The sequence below is a fragment of the Panthera tigris genome, chromosome C2 (genome assembly GCF_018350195.1).
Source record: "Panthera tigris isolate Pti1 chromosome C2, P.tigris_Pti1_mat1.1, whole genome shotgun sequence".
Taxonomy (NCBI): Eukaryota; Metazoa; Chordata; class Mammalia; order Carnivora; family Felidae; genus Panthera; species Panthera tigris.
The window spans coordinates 113,942,752-113,962,715 of NC_056668.1; the positions used below are offsets into that span (position 1 = coordinate 113,942,752).

A 19,964-nucleotide genomic window follows, 5' to 3' on the forward strand; every position below is an offset into this window, starting at 1 on the left:
GTGGGCCCTCTGCTCTTCTTGTGTCACCCCAGTTTGTGCTGCTGTGACACATTTCTGGAGTGCAGAAATTCTCAATTGCAGCATTATTCAAAGTTCACTTTTGAATACCAGCTCTGGAATCACTATAAGATTTGCAGTGTTAAATGACCCTGTCAATGGCTGGTTGCTTATTAGCCCACAGTGCTTATTTAGACAGTCCTGAGGCTCAGCGCATTCTCCCTACTTCCTGCCACTCAGCAGCTTTATGGGAAGGGTAACTGTCACAAAACAGGACAGAAATGTGGACTTCCTGACCTTCTCTGCATTGCAACATAAAATATTTACTCCCACTGGCCAGGAGTATTACTGTTTAACCATTTCATTTCACCACCAATATAAGTGGTGCTAGAAGTATACATTCTGGAGCCCTCCATAGTACTACCTGAGCTGCGTGTGTGTGTGTGTGTGTGTGTTAATTAATTAATTTATTTATTTGGTGGGAATGGGGTAGACTTACTGAAAAAAGTGACTTCAGGGATTATTGCTGTGATCTGATCACTGTCCTCCCATCTCTCAGGGCTGAGTTTGAGCATGGAGTAGAGAATGAGAAAGAAGGAAATGCTCGGAAAGCTATTGGCTCATACAGTGGCTTTGTGCCATTCTCCCTTTGGGAGTATGAACTGCTAAATGATGTCCCCTCCAAGTAGAACATTTGGGAATAGGAGCCCCTCTGGACACCAATGTTTAAAAGGAACAGCATCTTGCAAGGCACAGATTTTGGCCAGTGTTCCTCTCAGTGGACATGAGGGCACAATAGTTAAAGGTGGCTCTAGAAGGAGGTCCTGGGGCATACCGAGCATTGGAACTCAGTTTTCTGTATCAGGGCAATTAGTTAAGATTATTATAAGCTGGTGGGAGAAGTATCTCTATGCCTTAACTTAGTAGATCATTTCAATTACCATTTGGACAATAGTCCTCCCAGACTGAGGTTTTACAGGTGAGGAAACTGAGGTTAAGTTTCTTGCCTGATATGACATGGTGCCATCAGATTTTGATCTTCATCCTGCTGTCTTCCCTGGTACTTACTATTGTCCTTCTCTGATTTTTTTTTCCATAGCACTTGTTGCTAATACTAGCTGTTTCTCTCTTCATTTGTACATTACCAGTCTCTTGCAAGCAGAACATAAGCTGATGAAGGTAGGGTTTCATGTCTGCTTTATTCACTGCTGTATCTGCAGCACTTGGAACAGGGTCTGGCACACAGTGGGCTCACTCACTAATACTTATTAAATTAATGAATTATGCAAACATCAGGGTTCTTTCTCCTATGCCAATCTATTTCTATAAATAACTTGGGACAAATACATAAAATGCATTGAAGGATTATATTAACACAAAATGTGCAGTGTTACAACCAGGATTTTCTGTTAATAAACTTGTATTCACTTAGGGTAATAAACCCCTATTTACTAAGACCAACCTTTGCCTTTGAAAACAGATCTACTTATGTCTGCTTTCTTTAATGATAAAACAGAATTATCACCCCCTGTTATGCTCTGCTAGTTATTTTGCATATAGTAATGCAGAATAATTTGGCAAACTTTCTATGCAGATGTGTTAAGAGCATACAAAATAAATCCTTCACAATAAGATTCTTATTGTGGGATACTTAAATTTGGCATGCTAAATAATGTACTTCATCTCATCAAGTTGCAATCAAGTATTGTTAGCCATTTCAAAAGTAAAGAGTGACACATTTTAATCCATTTTGCCTAATTTCCTCATGATTTATTAACAGTTCACTGCGAGCAGGGCGCTGTACTGTGGCATATTGTTCGAGGAACAAAGGGAGCATTTAGAGATGATTTTTGCCCTCCTGGAATTTACACAACAAATGGAGGAAAGCAGAGTTATGCACACTCTAGCGGCTCCAACAATAACTGTTGGCTTTTTTATTTGTAATCAGAGAAGCCTGGCAACAGAAACCTTTTTTTTCCCCCTGGGCTTACGAGAACTGAGCCGAAGTGGGAAACGTTATTTGCTTTTACGAAACAATTTACTTTTGTGCAACCTGAAGATGTGTCAATCAAGCAAATAAAGGAAGAAAGCCTTATTTATAAAATTGCCTGCTTCTGATTTCACTTTGTTGCTTCTCAGGCTCCACGAGGGGAAAAAAAAAAAATGAAGATTTTGCTGCTGGGTCTTTTTCTACTTTTATATAGTAACTCAGCCTGGGCGAAAGAGAAACATTACTACATTGGGATTATCGAAACAACTTGGAACTATGCGCCTGACAATGGGGAAAAGAGACTAATTTCAGTTGACAGGTAAGTCACTATTTTTATTGTGTACAGACCAAATTTATAAGTTATCAATTAAAAAATAAAGGGAAGAAGATAAAATGTTTTATTAATTTGTTGTATATGGAAACTGCAAAATGTGGACTTGAAATCCGGGAAACTAATAAAACTCCTCTAAATTCCTGGGCACGTTTTGGTGGGGGTGGGGTGGGAAGGCTGCTCGACTGATTTCCCCTTGGTCCTGGGGGATCTGTGTGGGCTTATTACCTCCTCCGGTCGATGTTGCATCTTTCATCAGGGTTCAGTCTTCTTGTCTGTTTGTGCAGAAGTACTTTAATTTAAATAACAACAGTACAAAATGTTATGTTGATTATACCACTTATTGATTATTAGCAGGTAAGGCTAAAATGATTTTTAATCCTTTAAAACATCATTTATAGAAATCAAATACAATTTTAATAACCATGACTGTGCTTAAGACTTGTTAGTTGACTCGCAGTTAATTAAGTTTCTCTCTCTCAGCGTTAGCATGCTAATCTGGAAAATGGAGATCACAAAACTACCTCATCGGGTTCTTTGAAGAGTGGGTGCACGTAAAGCTCTTAGTACAGTGCGAGGTACATCAGACATGCACAAAATATGTGAGATAGCTATTGTGATCCCCCCCCCCCCGTCAAAAAAAACTCTGTAACTTAAATGTTTTCGTGTTTCAGGTGAAAGCCCTCTTATTTCAAGCAATAGTCAGCATACAATATAGAAAAGCATGAGTATAGCTCTTGATGTTTTTATAATGAAGTTTATACTGAGGTCATCAGTCTTAATAATGCCAATTAAACATTTATCACCAAACCCCATGTTTACTACTTTTAAAAATGCATTTTAGGGTTGCCTAGGTGGATCAGTCAGTTGAGCATTCAACTTCAGCCCAGGTGGTGATCTCGTGGTTCAGGAGTTCCAGCCCCGCGTTGGGCTCTGTACTGACCACTCAGAGCCTGGAGCCTGCTTCAGATTCTGTGTCTCCCTCTCTCTCTGCCCCTCCCCAGCTCATGCTCTATCTCTCTCTCTCTGAAAAATAAATAAAAACATTACAAATTTTTTAAAAAATTTTTTTTTAACATTTATTTATTTTTGAGACAGAGAGAGACAGAGCATGAGCTGGGGAGGGGCAGAGAGAGAGGGAGACACAGAATCTGAAGCAGGCTCCAGGCTCTGAGTGGTCAGTACAGAGCCCAACGCGGGGCTCGAACTCACAGACCGCGAGATCATGACCTGAGCCGAAGTCGGACGCTTAACCGACCGAGCCACCCAGGTGCCCCACATTACAAAATTTTTTAAAATGCATTTTAATGCTGATAAAGCATAAATGAACCCAATGACAATCAGCTGCTAAGATTATATCTTTAAAAACAGCTAAACAAGTATGCCAATCTTCATAATTGTTGGTTCTATTGATGGGTATATGCTATTCTCATTCATTTTATGTATGTTTGACATTTTTCACAGTAAAAAATAAATACATATCTGCTAATAACATCTGTTAAATTATTAATTTAGTAATATACAGTAAGCAAAGTTTCTGACCTAAAAATAACTGATTGTAAACAAAACTAATACATCCTACAATATTTTTTTTTTAAACCTGGTTTTGAGGTAGTATTCTCTTCTTAGGAATAGGATCTATTTTCATGACTTCACCAAATTATTTTGTATGAATGCAAGATTTTCCCTGATTAAATACAATGTAAATTATACATGGTTTCTATAGGGAAACAAGACACATTAAAAAAAAAAAAAGTCTGCTTTACTCCAAGCCCCCATCCACCATTCTTCTGCTATTACTCATGATTAAAAATCAAATCAGCTTTACTGAGCATAAGCGAAGTGCAAGACATTGCTCCAAGCATGCTTTAATGAAGAAGTCTGTAATACCAGAAGGTAGAGAAGACAGAAGAGAGAGGGAGTTTAAGAACGGGGCCGGGAGGGACGCCTCGGTGGTTCAGTCGGTTAAGCATCCGGCTTCGGCTCAGGTCATGATCTCACAGTATGTGAGTTGGGGTCCTGAGTGAGTTCCAGCCTCGTGTCGGGCTCTGCGCTGATAGTACAGAACGTGGAGCCAGCTTCACATTCTGTGTCTCTCTCGCTGCCCCTCCCCTACTTGTGGTCGCTCTCTGTCTTTCTCTCTCAAAAATAAATAAACATAAAAAAATTTTTTTAAAAGAATGGGGAGGGGAAGTGGGGGTCAGAGGATTCCTTTGGTTTTAAATATTCTTGTGTCTTGTGTGTGTTTAGGGAGGTTTTGCAACATTGGTTTGATCATCCGTGGCTTCAAGGACAGCCTAGAATCTTTGGACTCTAGATGGCGCTGCTCACTCTGCCTGTGATTTTTTTTTTTTTTCAATTACATCTAACTGTGACTGTTGAACACAGATTCAGCAATTTCGCCAACACTATGCTAAACTTTTTGTATACATGAGTTTAGGTAGCAACTTGTTTCTCCCTTCTTTGTGTCTGATTACCAGCATGTCCAGAGGTTTTAGTTTCTTCGGGCTGCTATAGCAAAATACCACAGAAGAATACAGAAATGTATTTTGCAGTTTTAGAGGCTGAGAAATTCAAAGTCAAGGTACCAAGCATGGCCATGTTCTAGTAAGAGCTCTCTTCCTGGTTAGTCCTGGTTATAGTAGCCTATTCACTGTGTCCTCACATGGTAGAAGAAGCTACAAATCTCTCTGGAGCATGTTTTATAAGGCCCTAATCCCATGTATGAGGGCTCCATGTTTATGACCTAAGTGCATCCCAAAGGCCCCATCTCCTAATCCACCATGTTAGAGGTGGCCCTAAACCTCCAGAACCTGTCCGTATGGTGAGCGAATACTCTGTGATCTGTGTTATATTCAGTGGTGTAGTTGACTTTAAAATAGGGAGATGATCTGGGTGGGCCTAATCTAAACCAAAGAATTCTCTAGAAGAAGGAGAGAAAGAAGAAAAGAGATTTGAGGTGATTCAACAAACTGCTGCTAACTTGAAGACAGAAGACGCCACTTGAGAAGGAATACAGGTGGCCCTGAGGAGGCGGGTGAGGTCCTTGGCTTACAGCTGGCCAGGAAGTGGGGATTTCAATCCTACTATCACAGTGAGCTGAATTCTGCCAATAACCTGAATGAGCTTGGAAGCAGATTTCTCCAGGTCCTCCAGATGAGTGCTCAGACCAGCCAACACCTTGATGTCAGCCTTGTGATAACCTGAGGGGAGAAGATAGTCATGCCATGCCAGACTTCTGACCCACTGAGCTGTGAAACAATCAGTGGGTGTTCTTTTAAGCTACTATGTGACAATTTGTTATTTGGCAATGGAAAACTAATGTCCTGTGTCTCAACCGATGAAGATAAGAATCCAGAAACTTTTCCCATTACCGACATTTCAGTAATCAAGTCTAAACATAAGCCAAGACCATTCAAGTACATTCTGAATTTATGGGAAGATGTAACTTTATTATCATCTTACTGAGTCAGTAAAATTTTTTTAATTCCACTACCATTAAAAACTCACTTCTGAGTCTGAATCTGCCAGAAATTATAAGAGTTGGCTATAGGATTCTAGAAGATGGGGGGATAAAAAGGTGGGATATGATTACTGAGAGGGAGACAATATCTTTGTAATGAATAGAAAAGACCATGTTACAATTGTCAACAGAAGGATCTACAATTAACGTGAATGATTTGCTTGATTCAAAGAACAACTATAATAGATTCTTTTGACTGAATAACTGGCAAACTTACTGCAAACTTCCAGTAACTGACCCTAGTCCCCACACTATGTTCTTGAAATTAATGTTTATTTTGAGAGACGGAGAGCGCAAGTGGGGGAGGGGCAGAGAGCAAGGAGGACAGAGGGGTTCTGCGCTGAGAGCAGTGAGCCTGATGTGGGGCTTGAACTCACAAACTGTGAGCTAATGAGTTGAAGTCTGACACTCAACTGACTGAGTCACCCAGGTGCCCTTGAAATTAAATAGACACCTCCTAATGACCCTTTGATGTTCCTTTGTAGACAGCACATAATCAAATAGACCTCCCCCAAAGTATCACATGATGTGAAATATTTCCCAATTTTGTCAAGAGTTCATTTTGTTTAAAAAAAAAAAAAAGATGGGAAACATTTTGCATACTGCCGTGTATATAAAAGCAATTCCAAATGTTAAAAACTCTGAATGTAACTTCAGATCAACTACTTTAAAAGCAATTCTTGCCTCCCCCAAATCTCTGTGTACAAAGAGTGAGCCCTGAAGATTGGGCAATGCTTGTCCTGTTTCAGGAGGTGATTAATATGGGATAAATGTGCAGTGAAGGCATTCTGGCAAAGCCCACTGAATTTTATTGGAACAGGACGTGACATATTCCCAAATGTTTCAGAGTCATGTTCAGAAAGTATCTATACACACTGTATTGAATGAAGCCTTAAGAATTTGAGGGCTGGGCGCCTGGGAGGCTTATTCGGTTGAACCTCTGACCGGTTCAGGTCATGATCTCACGGTTCATGAGTTCAAGCCCCACCTTAGGCTCTGCACTTACAGTGCAGTGTCTGCTTGGAATTCTCTCTCTCTCCCTCTCTCTGTCCCTCCCCCGCTTGTACACACACTCTCTCTCTCTCTCAAAAATAAATAAATACACTTTTAAAAATTCAATAAAAAAGAATTTGAGGGCTATTTTAAAAATTTGACCTATGTAAAATGTGTATCAACAGGGCATTTTAGAACAAAGATTAGAATCTCTATTTAAATATCACCAGGAGGGGCACCTGGGTGGCTCAGTCAGTTAAGCATCTAACTTTGGCTCAGGTCATGATCTCACGGTTTGTGGCCTCTCACCCTGCGTCAGACTCTGTGCTGACAGCTCAGAGCCTGGAGCCTGCTTCAGGGTCTGTGTCTCACTCTCTCTCTCTCTCTCTCTGCCCCTGCCCCACTCACATTCTGTCTCTCTCCCTCTCTCTCAAAAATAAACGTTAAAACAAATTTAAATTAAAAAAAAATCACCAGGACTCATCTCCTAGCAATAAGAGATGCTGGAGAAAAGTTACCCTCAGATGTGAATGGGCCTAAGACTGAGCGGGCCAGGGTCGTCTGGTGACAAGAGAGGAATTCTGTCTTTGCACTGTGAGCTTTGCTACAGCCGTATGCCAGACTAACACTGTACTCTTGCTAACCTCCTTGCAGCACTGAGTACTGCAGGAATCTGCTTTCAATCTCAATGGTCTTCAGTGCCTCAGAATTTTGCTGTTGTTAAAACATCCACTTGTTAAGACCATTTCTGTTAATACGAATGCTGCAGCTTTAAAGAATTCACACCCCTGTCCTATTTTCCCGTGCATTTGGATGCCCTTGAAGTCTCTCTGAGCCTTCCTGAATCCATTTTTCTATTTCATTCTAACAAAATGGAAACCACAACAATTAGAAAATGGAACCAACTGAGAGAAATAAAACAAAGGATGCCTCTTCTTTGTTTTTCTAACTTCCAGCTTGGCTCCCTTCCCATCAAAAGGGTTCATTTTTCGGTGAACAATCTGGAATCCTGGAGTTAACACAATCCAGGAAAAGTGGGGTCTTTGGTATGTGGTGCCAACGATGAGATCCTCATGGTCGATGTCCTCTGGTCAGTCCAGTGCGTGGTGCTCTGCTGTTTCCAACACCTGCTGCCACTCAAACTCAGCCTCCAGGACCACCACTGCCTCCGGCACTCAGGCTTAATCGGATGTCCTCATGCAACTATACCAACAGAGGTCTGGCCGCCACCAGGGTATGGCCTGGAAACAGATCCTGCCACCATTCTGTCTCACAGTCCCAAGAAATCCCACTGCCTCTGGGATTAGGCAGCTCTCTTTTCCTTCACTTCGGAGCCTCCCACTCAGGTTACCCATGAGCCCAGAGCGGCCTGCCTGCAATAGAACACAGCTGGGTGTTTGTTAGAAACTATGAATGTCTGGGCCCTGCCCCAGAGGCAAGCAATCAGAATAAATGGGGCTGGGGCTCAGGAGCTTGCATTTCCTCAAGGGCCTCAGTAGATTCCTACACGCATCAAAATTTAGGAGCTACAGCTCTAGAGTTTTGAAAAACTGGGCCTTTAAACTTTGCAGCAAGGGAAGTCCAGAGCTTCCAGACAAGCCCTCCTCTCGTCTTGAAGAAAAGAAGGAGAAGTATTTCTCACTCTTTCCGAGGAGCTTACAGCTGAGGACACAAAGTTTATTCTTCAGTCAGATCAGCCGGCTCCACAGGAATTAAGAAGAAATGGTGAGGCATCAAAGATCCCTGAGGTGAAAGTCCGCAGCACACACACTCACACGAAGAAGCACAACCCTCAGATCATCAGCCTGAGTGTTAGCAGTTTTTATTCTATCGGAGGAGATCCCATTTGTGGAGGGGCTTGCCAAAGTCCAGGTTTTTGGTGAGTCCTCCTAAATGGGTAGATGGTGTTATTCACCAACAGATCCCAATGAGCTACTTAGAGCCTTCTGTTAAGGACAGCCTAAGAATCACTTTAAAAGTGTGATCACCGAACCCACTTTCTTTCTTCCCTTTTCTTTTCTTCCTTTTTCCACCCACCCCCGCCCCGCACTACAATTTACTTTGCTAACATTTTTAGAAAAGTTTCGAGCAACTACTAATCAGCCACAAAGCAGAATATAAACATTCACTAGTCAAACATTTTCGGTAGCAAGGGATTAAAAGAACATAAGGGTAATTTGCAGCCAAAGGTAATTTTAAAACCCACATACAGTGCACACATCAATTCTGATCTTGATTTAGTGCTGCTAAAGGAAATAAAAAATGTAGGATTAGTATAGCATCATTAATTTTATGTATTTAGGAAAACAAAATATATACACACTCTGAAGTCTCAAATATCCGGACTCACTGCTTATAAACTCATTTTCTTCCGGTAGCTGAAAGAGTAATAGGTAAGGTCTTAACTGCTTTACCTGCATTTTACTTTCACTTTGTATTCGACTTCATAATGTTTCTGTATTGTAACATAAAAATCCTGTAGAAAAATAGTCTGGTGAGATACACCATATATTAATGGTGGCTTCACACATGATTTGCTGCTATCACACCTGATGCGGGACGCCTCACATACTTAAAATAGGAGGGTAAGTGCCAGCTCACCTCTTCATTTTTGGAAGCACCCCTACAATAACAGGCAAACACTTGATGTGATATGGTCATTAATTTCTCTTTAATTACATGAGATGTTATAATGTTATCCCCAGAAATGATGGCTTCTGATAGAGTTGTCTTCTTTTCTTTTGCAGGGAACATTCAGATATCTATCTTCAAAATGGCCCAGATAGAATTGGAAGGTTGTATAAGAAGGCCCTTTATGTTCAGTACACAGACAGAACTTTTAGCACAATTATAGAAAAACCTGTCTGGCTGGGGTTTTTAGGCCCTGTTATCAAAGCTGAAACTGAAGATAAAGTTTATGTTCACCTAAAAAATTTTGCCTCTAGGCCCTACACTTTCCATCCACATGGAGTAACTTACCATAAGGAACATGAGGGTAAGTTCAGCTCATAGTCTAGCTGGAATTTCCTCGTAATTTTCAGTAGGAGCACTTTTTTTTTTTTTTAACATCTAAGATTATGGCCTCCCCTCCTGGAGAAGATGTGTAAGTGTGTTACTATGCTGTGTTTCCCTTGGTTGCACTTGCTTGTGTGAAAGAACTCTTGGGTAGACTATACAGTGAGAGGCAGCAAGAGCTGGGACTTCCCTACCAGTGCCTGGCAACTCGCCAGCCAAAGAGAATGAGAGGACTAGGCAATGTGCATGAAGGCCTAGAAAAGGCAAACATCCAGAGGGAAGAAACAGGACTCAAGATAGGGGTTGTCTTAACTCTAAAGTTCCTACATGTGACCATACTGTGGTCATTGTCACGTAGCATCCTAACTCTGGATTAACTCTGTCCTACCTAAGGCAGTCTGAGTAGTCTCTTGCATCAGTCAAATGGTACACATGGCTGGATGACCCCAGAGTCGCATCTGAGATACAATTAACGGAAAGGTCATTTGAATGTAGGACTTAGAAACCTTAAAGATGGTACAGGAAGAACAAAGAATAGGTTTGGTGTCTGTGATATCATTTTTAGTACTTACTGATGATAATGATAAAAAGAGGTGGGGTTTTGTTATGGATAAGAGCGAGGACTTTGAAAGTAATAGACAAAGCTTCAAGTGCAGCCTTGTCTTTCACTGGCTGAATAATGATCTCAGCTAAGTTGCTTAAATTCTCTATGCTTCAGTTTCCTCATATATAAAATAGGGACAATGATGTACATGGTAATAGCTCAATGAATGTCAGGCATTATCATAAGCAAAAATGCGGAGACCATGTTAATTGAAATTATAAGGATTAAGTTTGGAAATTAAGATAAAATTAGAGCTTTAAAATTATTAGTTTTCTTTTTTACAGAGGCTTTGCTTTAGAGGGTGAATGTTTTGACCATATATTTTTATTTGTTTTTCTGAAACAAACAGTTACATTCATAGCTTAGAGGCTGACTGCCATCTTATTTCTTTTTTACAAATTCATGGCATAGTAGGGTATTAATCATTTTTAAGTCACGAAAGTTATATTGTCTTCATGTTAAAGGAAAAAACAGTTCTTATCCTTTAGAGGTATATATTCAAGTATTTATTAGTGAAATGATATGATGCCTGGGATTTGCTTTACAATTAATTCGATGGTGATGGGGTTAAGAGTGGGTGGGGGTGTAGATGAAACAGGATTGGTCTTGAGTTTATCATTATTAAAGCTTGGTTGATGGGTAAATGGAAGTTCATCATATTATTTCCTCAACTTTTACGTATTTTTGGAAATTTCCAAAAGTAAAAGTACAGAATTTTTAAAAATCCATAGTTAGTTCATGGGCGGAAATTTGACATCCTATAAGATGTCTCAAATGATAAGAGAGAGTAGCCATTTTGTTCATACTTCCATACCATGACCCCAGAGCAAAAGTGGTTCTTTACACTGCAAACCAGAAGTCACTATGCTCTATTACTACTCCCTTAAGATTCAGTAAGTATTCAGTAAGTTAAAAAATAACAACCAGGGGCGCCTGGGTGGCTTGGTCGGTTAAGCGTCCGACTTCGGCTCAGGTCATGATCTCACGGTCCGTGAGTTCAAGCCCCGCGTCGGGCTCTGTGCTGACAGCTCAGAGCCTGGAGCCTGTTTCAGATTCTGTGTCTCCCTCTCTCTCTGCCCCTCCCCTGTTCATGCTCTGTCTCTCTCTGTCTCAAAAATAAATAAACGTTAAAAAAAAATAACAACCAAATTTTTGGTGAAGCTTCCAGACCCCCTAGTCATTAGCCTCTCACGCTTGTGTGTTCAAATAGGACATCACTACATTCCCAAAGGGGCACATACTACAAGTTGAATACACATTTGCCAAATAAATTAATGGATCATCTATTCTCTCTTTTAAGTTCAAATACATTCACTTTGTAACTTCACTGCGTATTGCTTCTTAGGGGCCATCTATCCTGATAACACCACAGATTTTCACAAAGCAGATGACAAAGTGCATCCTGGTGAGCAGTACACATATGTAATGAACGCCACCCAAGAGCAAAGTCCTGGTGAGGGAGATAGCAATTGTGTGACCAGGATTTACCATTCCCACATTGATGCTCCAAAAGATATCGCCTCAGGACTCATCGGACCTTTAATATTCTGTAAAAAAGGTAAATTTTTTCATTGTTGCTCACAGTGTATGACCAACAGGCAAGAGACAGAGGAGTTTGTTTTTTAACATAGAAGTCAAATCTTCTGTGTTATGACTGAGTAGGTAAGGTTGAGAAGGAGTAAATCTAGATAAAAAGGGGACAAGAGCAGGGCAGGAGAAGAAGAAGAAATAAATGGAACAAGTATTCACACCCATTACCACGCTGCAAGAAACATGCTCTCCTGGAAGATAGGTTTGCTGTATCCAGTTTCCAACAGTGGTGTTGAAGAGATGTGTGACTTTACCAGAAGTGGCTCCCTTAGTGGCACTCCATGGTGCTAGATCTGTAGTTATCTGCATTGCGTTGGTAAATATAATATCACAGTAACTATTTCCAGCATCATGAAAAAGACAATGCAGCTCAAGAGCTTGAAATCCAGGGGCATCTGAGTGTCTCAGTCAGTTAAGCATCAGCTCAGGTCTTGATCTCACAGTCATGAGTTCAAGCCACACATTGGGCTCCACACTAGGCATGAAGCCTACTTAAAAAAAAAAAAAAAAAAAAAAAGAGCTTGAAAGCTAATTCTCACTTGAACAATAATGAGTTACCTTCAAAGACTTATTGTCTTAGTTTGTGGATGTATGCACCAGAAGATATACACACAACTTTGAATTCCAACCTTCTCATTTGCCAAAAAAGCATTGAATAGTTACGTGGTCAATGGGCATCCAGATATATGAGTATCTGTAAGCTCAGGATACTGAACATAAAGTTTCCTGGTGTTTCCATCTGTAAAACAGAAGTGACAAATCCAGATTGGGGGTGTATTAGAAAAGTAAAATTTTAAAGCTATAAATCACCTGCTAAAAATACATGCTAAAGAGTAACTTCTACTAAAATAGTAATTTTCACTTCAGATTCTCTGGATCAAGAAAAAGAAAAAAATATTGACCAAGAATTTGTGCTGATGTTTTCTGTGGTGGATGAAAATCTCAGCTGGTACCTATATGACAACATTAAAACCTACTGCTCTGAACCAGAGAAAGTTGAGGAAGATAATGAAGATTTCCAAGAGAGTAACAGGATGTATTGTAAGATTACAGAAAGCGTGTTAACTTAATCTTATTTTTCTTGATCCATTAAGTCTGCTAGATCTATTCCTTCACATGAATAAGTAGTGTGTTTCTAATCTCTGGCCCTGATAAGAAAGCTTATTAAACCTGCAACTTCATATTTAGCTAAACAGATCAAATCAAAACTCTGTGCCAGGTAAAACTGGATACACCAAATTGTTCCCAAACTAATAAGGAGAAAACATCATCAATTTTGGTTTAATGTATACGTATGTTATGTTTATTTATATGTTTGTTTATTCTCCAAACTCATTCTAAAATTTATTTGAGGCTGCCTACAATTATTAAACTAAATGCTGAAAATTATCTTTATATCATAAAGCATTGAACTATACTTAAGATAGCTCAAACTACAGTTCTAAAAGGTATTTCTTTTATATATACATTGTCCCTCTGCATCATTTTTTTTCTATCTTTTAATTCACTTTATTTCTTCTAGAAATGCTTTCTTTACTGCCTAGGCTCCTCCTTAATTCTCAGACTCAAAATAATGAGCTTAGTAAGGTTGTCTATCACTCAGAATTTGCATAAGAAATTAAATCTCTTAACACCAACTAGACCAATAAGTATGGCTTTTTGTTTGTTTGTATTCAGCTTCTTCAAAATTACCTTTACTCAGAAACCGAGAATACAAAAAAAAAAACTACCAAAGCAGAAAAACTAACAAAGTGCAGATTTTTCCCCCCAACTTTTGTTTATTTCTGGCTGGAAGGTCCCCTTTCTATACTTCAATCCTGCCTTTGTTATGCACTAACAAAATAGATGTTAGAAAAAGATACTCAAGGTCTAGTCTGGATAGGTCTGGTCGTACCTCTGTTGTATCACATACATTCATGGTGTTTCCCAGAACCAATTTCTATCTTATCTCTAGGACCACCCAGTTTGAATAGTGATCCTAGGTTTCTTTATTTTATTTTTATTTTTTTATATGAAACTTATTGTCAAATTGGTTTCCATACAACACCCAGTGCTCATCCCAACAGGTGCCCTCCTCAATGCCCATCACCCACTTTCCCCTCCCTCCTACCCCCCATCAACCCTCAGTTTATTCTCAGTTTTTAAGAGTCTCTGATGATTTGCCTCCTTCCCTCTCTGTAACTTTTTTTCCCCCTTCCCCTCCCCCATGGTCTTCTGTTAAGTTTCTCAGTATCAACATAAGAGTGAAAACATATGGTATCTGTCTTTCTCTGTATGGCTTATTTCACTTAGCATCACACTCTCCAGTTCCATCCACGTTGCTACAAAGGGCCATGTTTCATTCTTTCTCATTGCCATGTAGTATTCCATTGTATATACAAACCACAATTTCTTTATCCATTCATCAGTTGATGGACATTTAGGCTCTTTCTATAATTTGGCTATTGTTGAGAGTGCTGCTATAAACATTGGGGTACAAGTGGTCCTATGCATCAGCACTCCTGTATCCCTTGGGTAAATTCCTAGAAGTGCTATTGTTGGGTCATAGGGTAGATCTATTCTTAATTTTTTGAGGAACCTCCACACTGTTTTCCAGAGTGGCTGCACCAGTCTGCATTCCCACCAACAGTGCAAGAGGGTTCCCATTTCTCCACATCCTCTCCAGCATCTATAGTCTCCTGATTTGTTCATTTTAGCCACTCTGACCAGCATGAGGTGATATCTCAGTGTGGTTTTGGTTTGTATTTCCCTGATGAGGAGTGACATTGAGCATCTTTTCATGTGCCTGTTGGCCATCTGGATGTCTTCTTTAGAGAAGTATCAATTCATGTCTTCTGTCCATTTCTTCACTGGATTATTTGTTTTTTTGGGTATGGAGTTTGGTGAGTTGTTCATAGATTTTGGATACTAGCCCTTTGTCTAATATGTCATTTGCAAATATCTTTTCCCATTCCGTTGGTTGCCTTTTAGTTTTGTTGATTGTTTCCTTTGCCATGCCGAAGCTTTTTATCTTCATGAGGTCCCAATAGTTCACTTTTGCTTTTAATTCCCTTGCCTTTGGGGATGTGTCAAGTAAGAAATTGCTGCGGCTGATGTCAGAGAGGTTTTTTCCTGCTTTATCCTCTAGGGTTTTGATGGTTTTCTGTCTCACATTCAGGTCCTTTATCCACTTTGAGTTTATTTTTGTGAATGGTGAATGGTCTTCTGCATGTTGCTGTCCAGTTCTCCCAGCACCATTTGTTAAAGAGACTGTCTTTCCACTGGATATTCTTTCCTGCTTTGTCAAAGACTAGTTGGCCCTACTTTTGTGAGTCCAATTCTGGAGTCTCTATTCCATTGGTCTATGTGTCTGTTTTTGTGCCAATACCATGCTGTCTTGATGATGACAGCTTTGTAGTAGAGGCTAAAGTCTGGGATTGTGATGCCTCCTGCTTTGGTCTTCTTCTTCAAAATTACTTTGGCTATTCGGGGCCTTTTGTGGTTCTGTATGAATTTTAGGATTGCTTGTTCTAGCTTCAAGAAGAATGCTGGTGCAATTTTGATTGGGATTGCATTGAATGTGTAGATAACTTTGGGTAGTATTGACATTTCAACAATATTTATTCTTACAACCCATGAGCACAGAATGTTGTTCTATTTCTTTGTATCTTCTTCAGTTTCCTTCATAAGCTTTCTATAGTTTTCAGCATACAGATCTTTTACATCTTTGGTTAGGTTTATTGCTAGGTATTTTATGCTTCTTGGTGTAGTTGTGAATGGGATCAGTTTCTTTATTTATCTTTCTGTTGCTCTGTTATTAGTGTATAAGAATGCAACTGATTTCTGCACATTGATTTTATATCCTGCGACTTTGCTGAATTCATGTATCAGTTCTAGCAGACTTTTGGTGGAGTCTATCGGGTTTTCCATGTCATCTACATGGAATATCATGCAAAAAGTGAAAGCTTGACTTCATCTTTGCCAATTTTGATGCCTTTGATTTCCTTTTTTTGTCTGATTGCTGATGCTAGCACTTCCAACACTATGTTAAACAACAGTGGTGAGAGTGGACATCCCTGTCGTGTTCCTGATCTCAGGGGGAAAGCTCTCAGTTTTTCCCCATTGAGGATGATATTAGCTGTGGGCTTTTCATAAATGGCTTTTATGATGTTTAAGTATGTTCCTTCTATCTCAACTTTCTCAAGGGTCTTTATTAAGAAAGAATGCTGAATTTTGTCAAATGCTTTTTCTGCATCGATTGACAGGATCATATGGTTCTTATCTTTTCTTTTATTAATGTGATGTATCACATTGATGGATTTGCGAATATTAAACCAGCCCGGCAGCCCAGGAATGAATCCCACTAGATCATGGTGAATAATTCTTTTTATATGCTGTTGAATTCAATTTGCTAGTATCTTATTGAGAATTTTTGCATCCATATTCATCAGGGATATTGGTCTGTAGTTCTCTTTTTCTGCTGGGTCTCTGTCTGGTTTGGGAATCAAAGTAATGCTGGCTTCATAGAATGAGTCTGGAAGTTTTCCTTCTCTTTCTATTTTTGGAACAGCTGGAGAAGGATAGGTATTATCTCTGCTTTAAATGTCTGGTAGAATTCCCCTGGGAAACCATCTGGTCCTGGACTCTTATTTGTTGGGAGATTTTTGATAACTGATTCAATTTCTTCGCTGGTTATGGGTCTGTTCAAATTTTCTATTTCTTCCTGTTTGAGTTTTGGAAGTGTGTGGGTGCTTAGGAATTTGTCCATTTCTTCCAGGTTGTCCAGTTTGTTGGCATATAATTTTTAATGTTATTCCCTGACAATTGCTTGTATTTCTGAGGGATTGGTTGTAATAATTCCATTTTCATACATGATTTTATCTATTTGGGTCCTCTCCCTTTTCTTTTTGAGAAGCCTGGCTAGAGGTTTATCAATTTTGTTTATTTTTTCAAAAAACCAACTCTTGGTTTCATTGATCTGCTCTACAGCTTTTTATTTATTTATTTTTTTTTAAATTTTTTTTCAACGTTTTTTATTTATTTTTGGCACAGAGAGAGACAGAGCATGAACGGGGGAGGGGCAGAGAGAGAGGGAGACACAGAATCGGAAACAGGCTCCAGGCTCTGAGCCATCAGCCCAGAGCCTGACGCGGGGCTCGAACTCACGGACCGCGAGATCGTGACCTGGCTGAAGTCAGACGCTTAGCCGACTGCGCCACCCAGGCGCCCCTCTACAGCTTTTTAGATTCTATATTGTTTGTTTCTGCTCTGATCTTTATTATTTCTCTTCTGGGTTTGGGGTGTCTTTGCTGTTCTGCTTCTATTTCCTTTAGGTGTGCTGTTAGATTTTGTATTTGAGATTTTTCTTGTTTCTTGAGATAGGCCTGGATTGCAATGTATTTTCCTCTCAGGACTGCCTTTGCTGTGTCCCAAAGCATTTGGGTTGTTGTATTTTCATTTTCGTTTGTTTCCATATATTTTTAAATTTCTTCTCTAATTGTCTGGTTGACCCACTCTTCTTTAGTAGGGTGTTCTTTAACCTCCATGCTTTTGGAGGTTTTCCAGACTTTTTCCTGTGGTTGATTTCAAGCTTCATAGCATTGTGGTCTGAAAGTGTGCATGGTATGATCTCAATTCTTGTATACTTATGAAGGGCTGTTTTGTGACCCAGTATGTGATCTATCTTGGAGAATGTTCCATGTGTACTCAAGAAGAAAGTATATTCTGTTGCTTTGGGATGCAGAGTTGTAAATATATCTGTCAAGTCCATCTGATCCAATAATATATTCTGTTGCTTTGGGATTCAGAGTTGTAAATATATCTGTCAAGTCCATCTGATCCAATAATCATTCAGGGTCCTTGTTTCTTTATTGACCATGTGTCTAGATGATCTATCCATTGTTGTTAGTGGAGTATTAAAGTCCCCTGCAAATACCACATTTTCGTCAATAAGGTTGCTTATGTTTGTGAGTAATTGTTTTATATATTTGGGGGCTCCTGTATTCGGTGATAGACATTTATAATTGTTAGTTCTTCTTGGAGGATAGACCCTGTAATGATTATATAATGCCCTTTTTCATCTCTTGTTACAGCCTTTAATTTAAAGTCTAGTTTGTCTGATATAAGTATGGCTACTCCAGCTTTCTTTTGACTTCCAGTAGCATGATAGATAGTTCTCCATCCCCTCACTTTCAATCTGAAAGTGTCCTCAGGTCTAAAATGAGTCTCTTATAGACAGCAAATAGATGGGTCTTGTTTTTTTTATCCATTCTGATACCCTATGTCTTTTGGTTGGCGCATTTAGTCCATTTGCATTCAGTCTTATTATAGAAAGATATGGGTTTAGAGTCATTGTGATGTATGTAGGTTTCATGCTTGTAGCGATGTCTCTAGTACTTTGTCTCACATGATCCCCCTTAGGATCTCTTGTAGGGCTGGTTTAGTGGTGATGAATTCCTTCAGTTTTTGTTTGGGAAGACCTTTATCTCTCCTTCTATTCTAAATGACAGATTTGCTGGAAAAAGGATTCTCGGCTGCATATTTTTTTTCTGTTCATTACATTGAAGACTTCCTGCCATTCCTTTCTGGCCTGCCAAGTTTCAGTAGTGAGATCCATCACGAGTCTTATCGGTCTCCCTTTATATGTTAGAGCACATTTATCCCTAGCTGCTTTCAGAATTTTCTCTTTATCGTTGTATTTTGCCAGTTTCACTATGATATGTCGTGCAGAAGATCGATTCAAGTTACGTCTGAAGGGAGTTCAATGTGCCTCTTGGATTTCAATGCCTTTTTCCTTCCCCAGATCAGGAAAGTTCTCAGCTATGATTTCTTCAAGTACACCTTCAGCACCTTTCCCTCTCTCTTCCTCCTCTGGAATACCAATTATACGTAGATTATTTCTCTTTAGTGCATCGCTTAGTTCTCTAATTTTCCCCTCATACGCCTGGATTTTTTTTGTCTCTCTTTTTCTCAGCTTCTTCTTTTTCCATAACTTTATCTTCTAGTTCACCTATTCTCTCCTCTGCCTCTTCAATCCAAGCTGTGGTAGTCTCCATTTTATTTTGCAACTCTTTAATAGCATTTTTTATCTCCTCCTGGCTGTTCCTTAGTCCCTTGATTTCTGTAGCAATAGATTCTCTGCTGTCCTCTATACTGTTTTCAAGCCCAGCAATTAATTTTATGACTATTATTCTAAATTCACTTTCTGTTATATTGTTTACAACATTTTTGATCAGTTCGTTAGCTGTCGCTATTTCCTGGAGTTTCTTTTGAGGGGAATTCTTCCGTTTTGTCATTTTGGATAGTCCCTGGAGTGGTGGGGAACTGCAGGGCACTTCCCCTGTGCTGTCTTGAATAACTTGCATTGGTGGGTGGGGCCGCAGTCAGACCTGATGTCTGCCCCCAGCCCACTGTTGGGGCCACAGTCAGACTGGTGTGTACCTTCTCTTCCCCTCTCCTAGGGGCGGGATTCACTGTGGGGTGGCGTGGCCCCTGTCTGAGCTGCTTGCACACTGCTAGGCTTGTGGTGCTGGGGATTTGGCGTATTAGCTGGGGTGAATCGGCAGCATGCACAGGGGCGGGAGGCGTAGGCTCAGCTAGCTTTTCCTTCAGTGATCTGCTTCGGGAGGGGCCCTGCGGCACCGGGGGAGAGTCAGACCTTTCGGAGGGATGGATCCGCAGAAGCACAGTGTTGGGTGTTTGCGCTGTGCAAGCAAGTTCCCTGACAGGAACTGGTTCCCTTTGGGATTTTGGCTGGGGGATGGGCAAGGGAGATGGCGCTGGTGAGCGCCTTTGTTCCCCACCAAGCTGAGCTCTGTCGTCCGGGGCTCAACAACTCTCCCTCCCGTTGTCCTCCAGCCCTCCCACTCTCTGAGCAGAGCTGTTAACTTATAACCTTCCAGATGTTAAGTCCTGCTTGTTGTCAGAACACACTCCGTCTGGC

The 19,964-nt window shown here is 40.2% G+C and overlaps 1 protein-coding gene across 3 annotated transcripts in view; it reads left to right on the forward strand.

Annotated features, from left to right (window-relative positions):
* Window positions 1–1,976: 1,976 nt before the first annotated feature.
* LOC102967325 (ceruloplasmin) overlaps window positions 1,977–19,964 on the forward strand; it is a 72,510-nt gene continuing 54,522 nt past the window's right edge. For 2 of the 3 annotated variants that reach the window (XM_042998530.1, XM_015539343.2), the window contains exons 1-4: window positions 1,978–2,306; window positions 9,582–9,829; window positions 11,799–12,011; window positions 12,911–13,084. In XM_042998530.1, the coding sequence (XP_042854464.1) occupies window positions 2,161–2,306; window positions 9,582–9,829; window positions 11,799–12,011; window positions 12,911–13,084 (781 nt within the window). In that variant the 5' untranslated portion in view covers window positions 1,978–2,160. Of the gene's footprint in view, window positions 2,307–9,581; window positions 9,830–11,798; window positions 12,012–12,910; window positions 13,085–19,964 lie in introns of all 3 variants that reach the window. The other variant, XM_042998529.1, reaches the window with a different exon arrangement.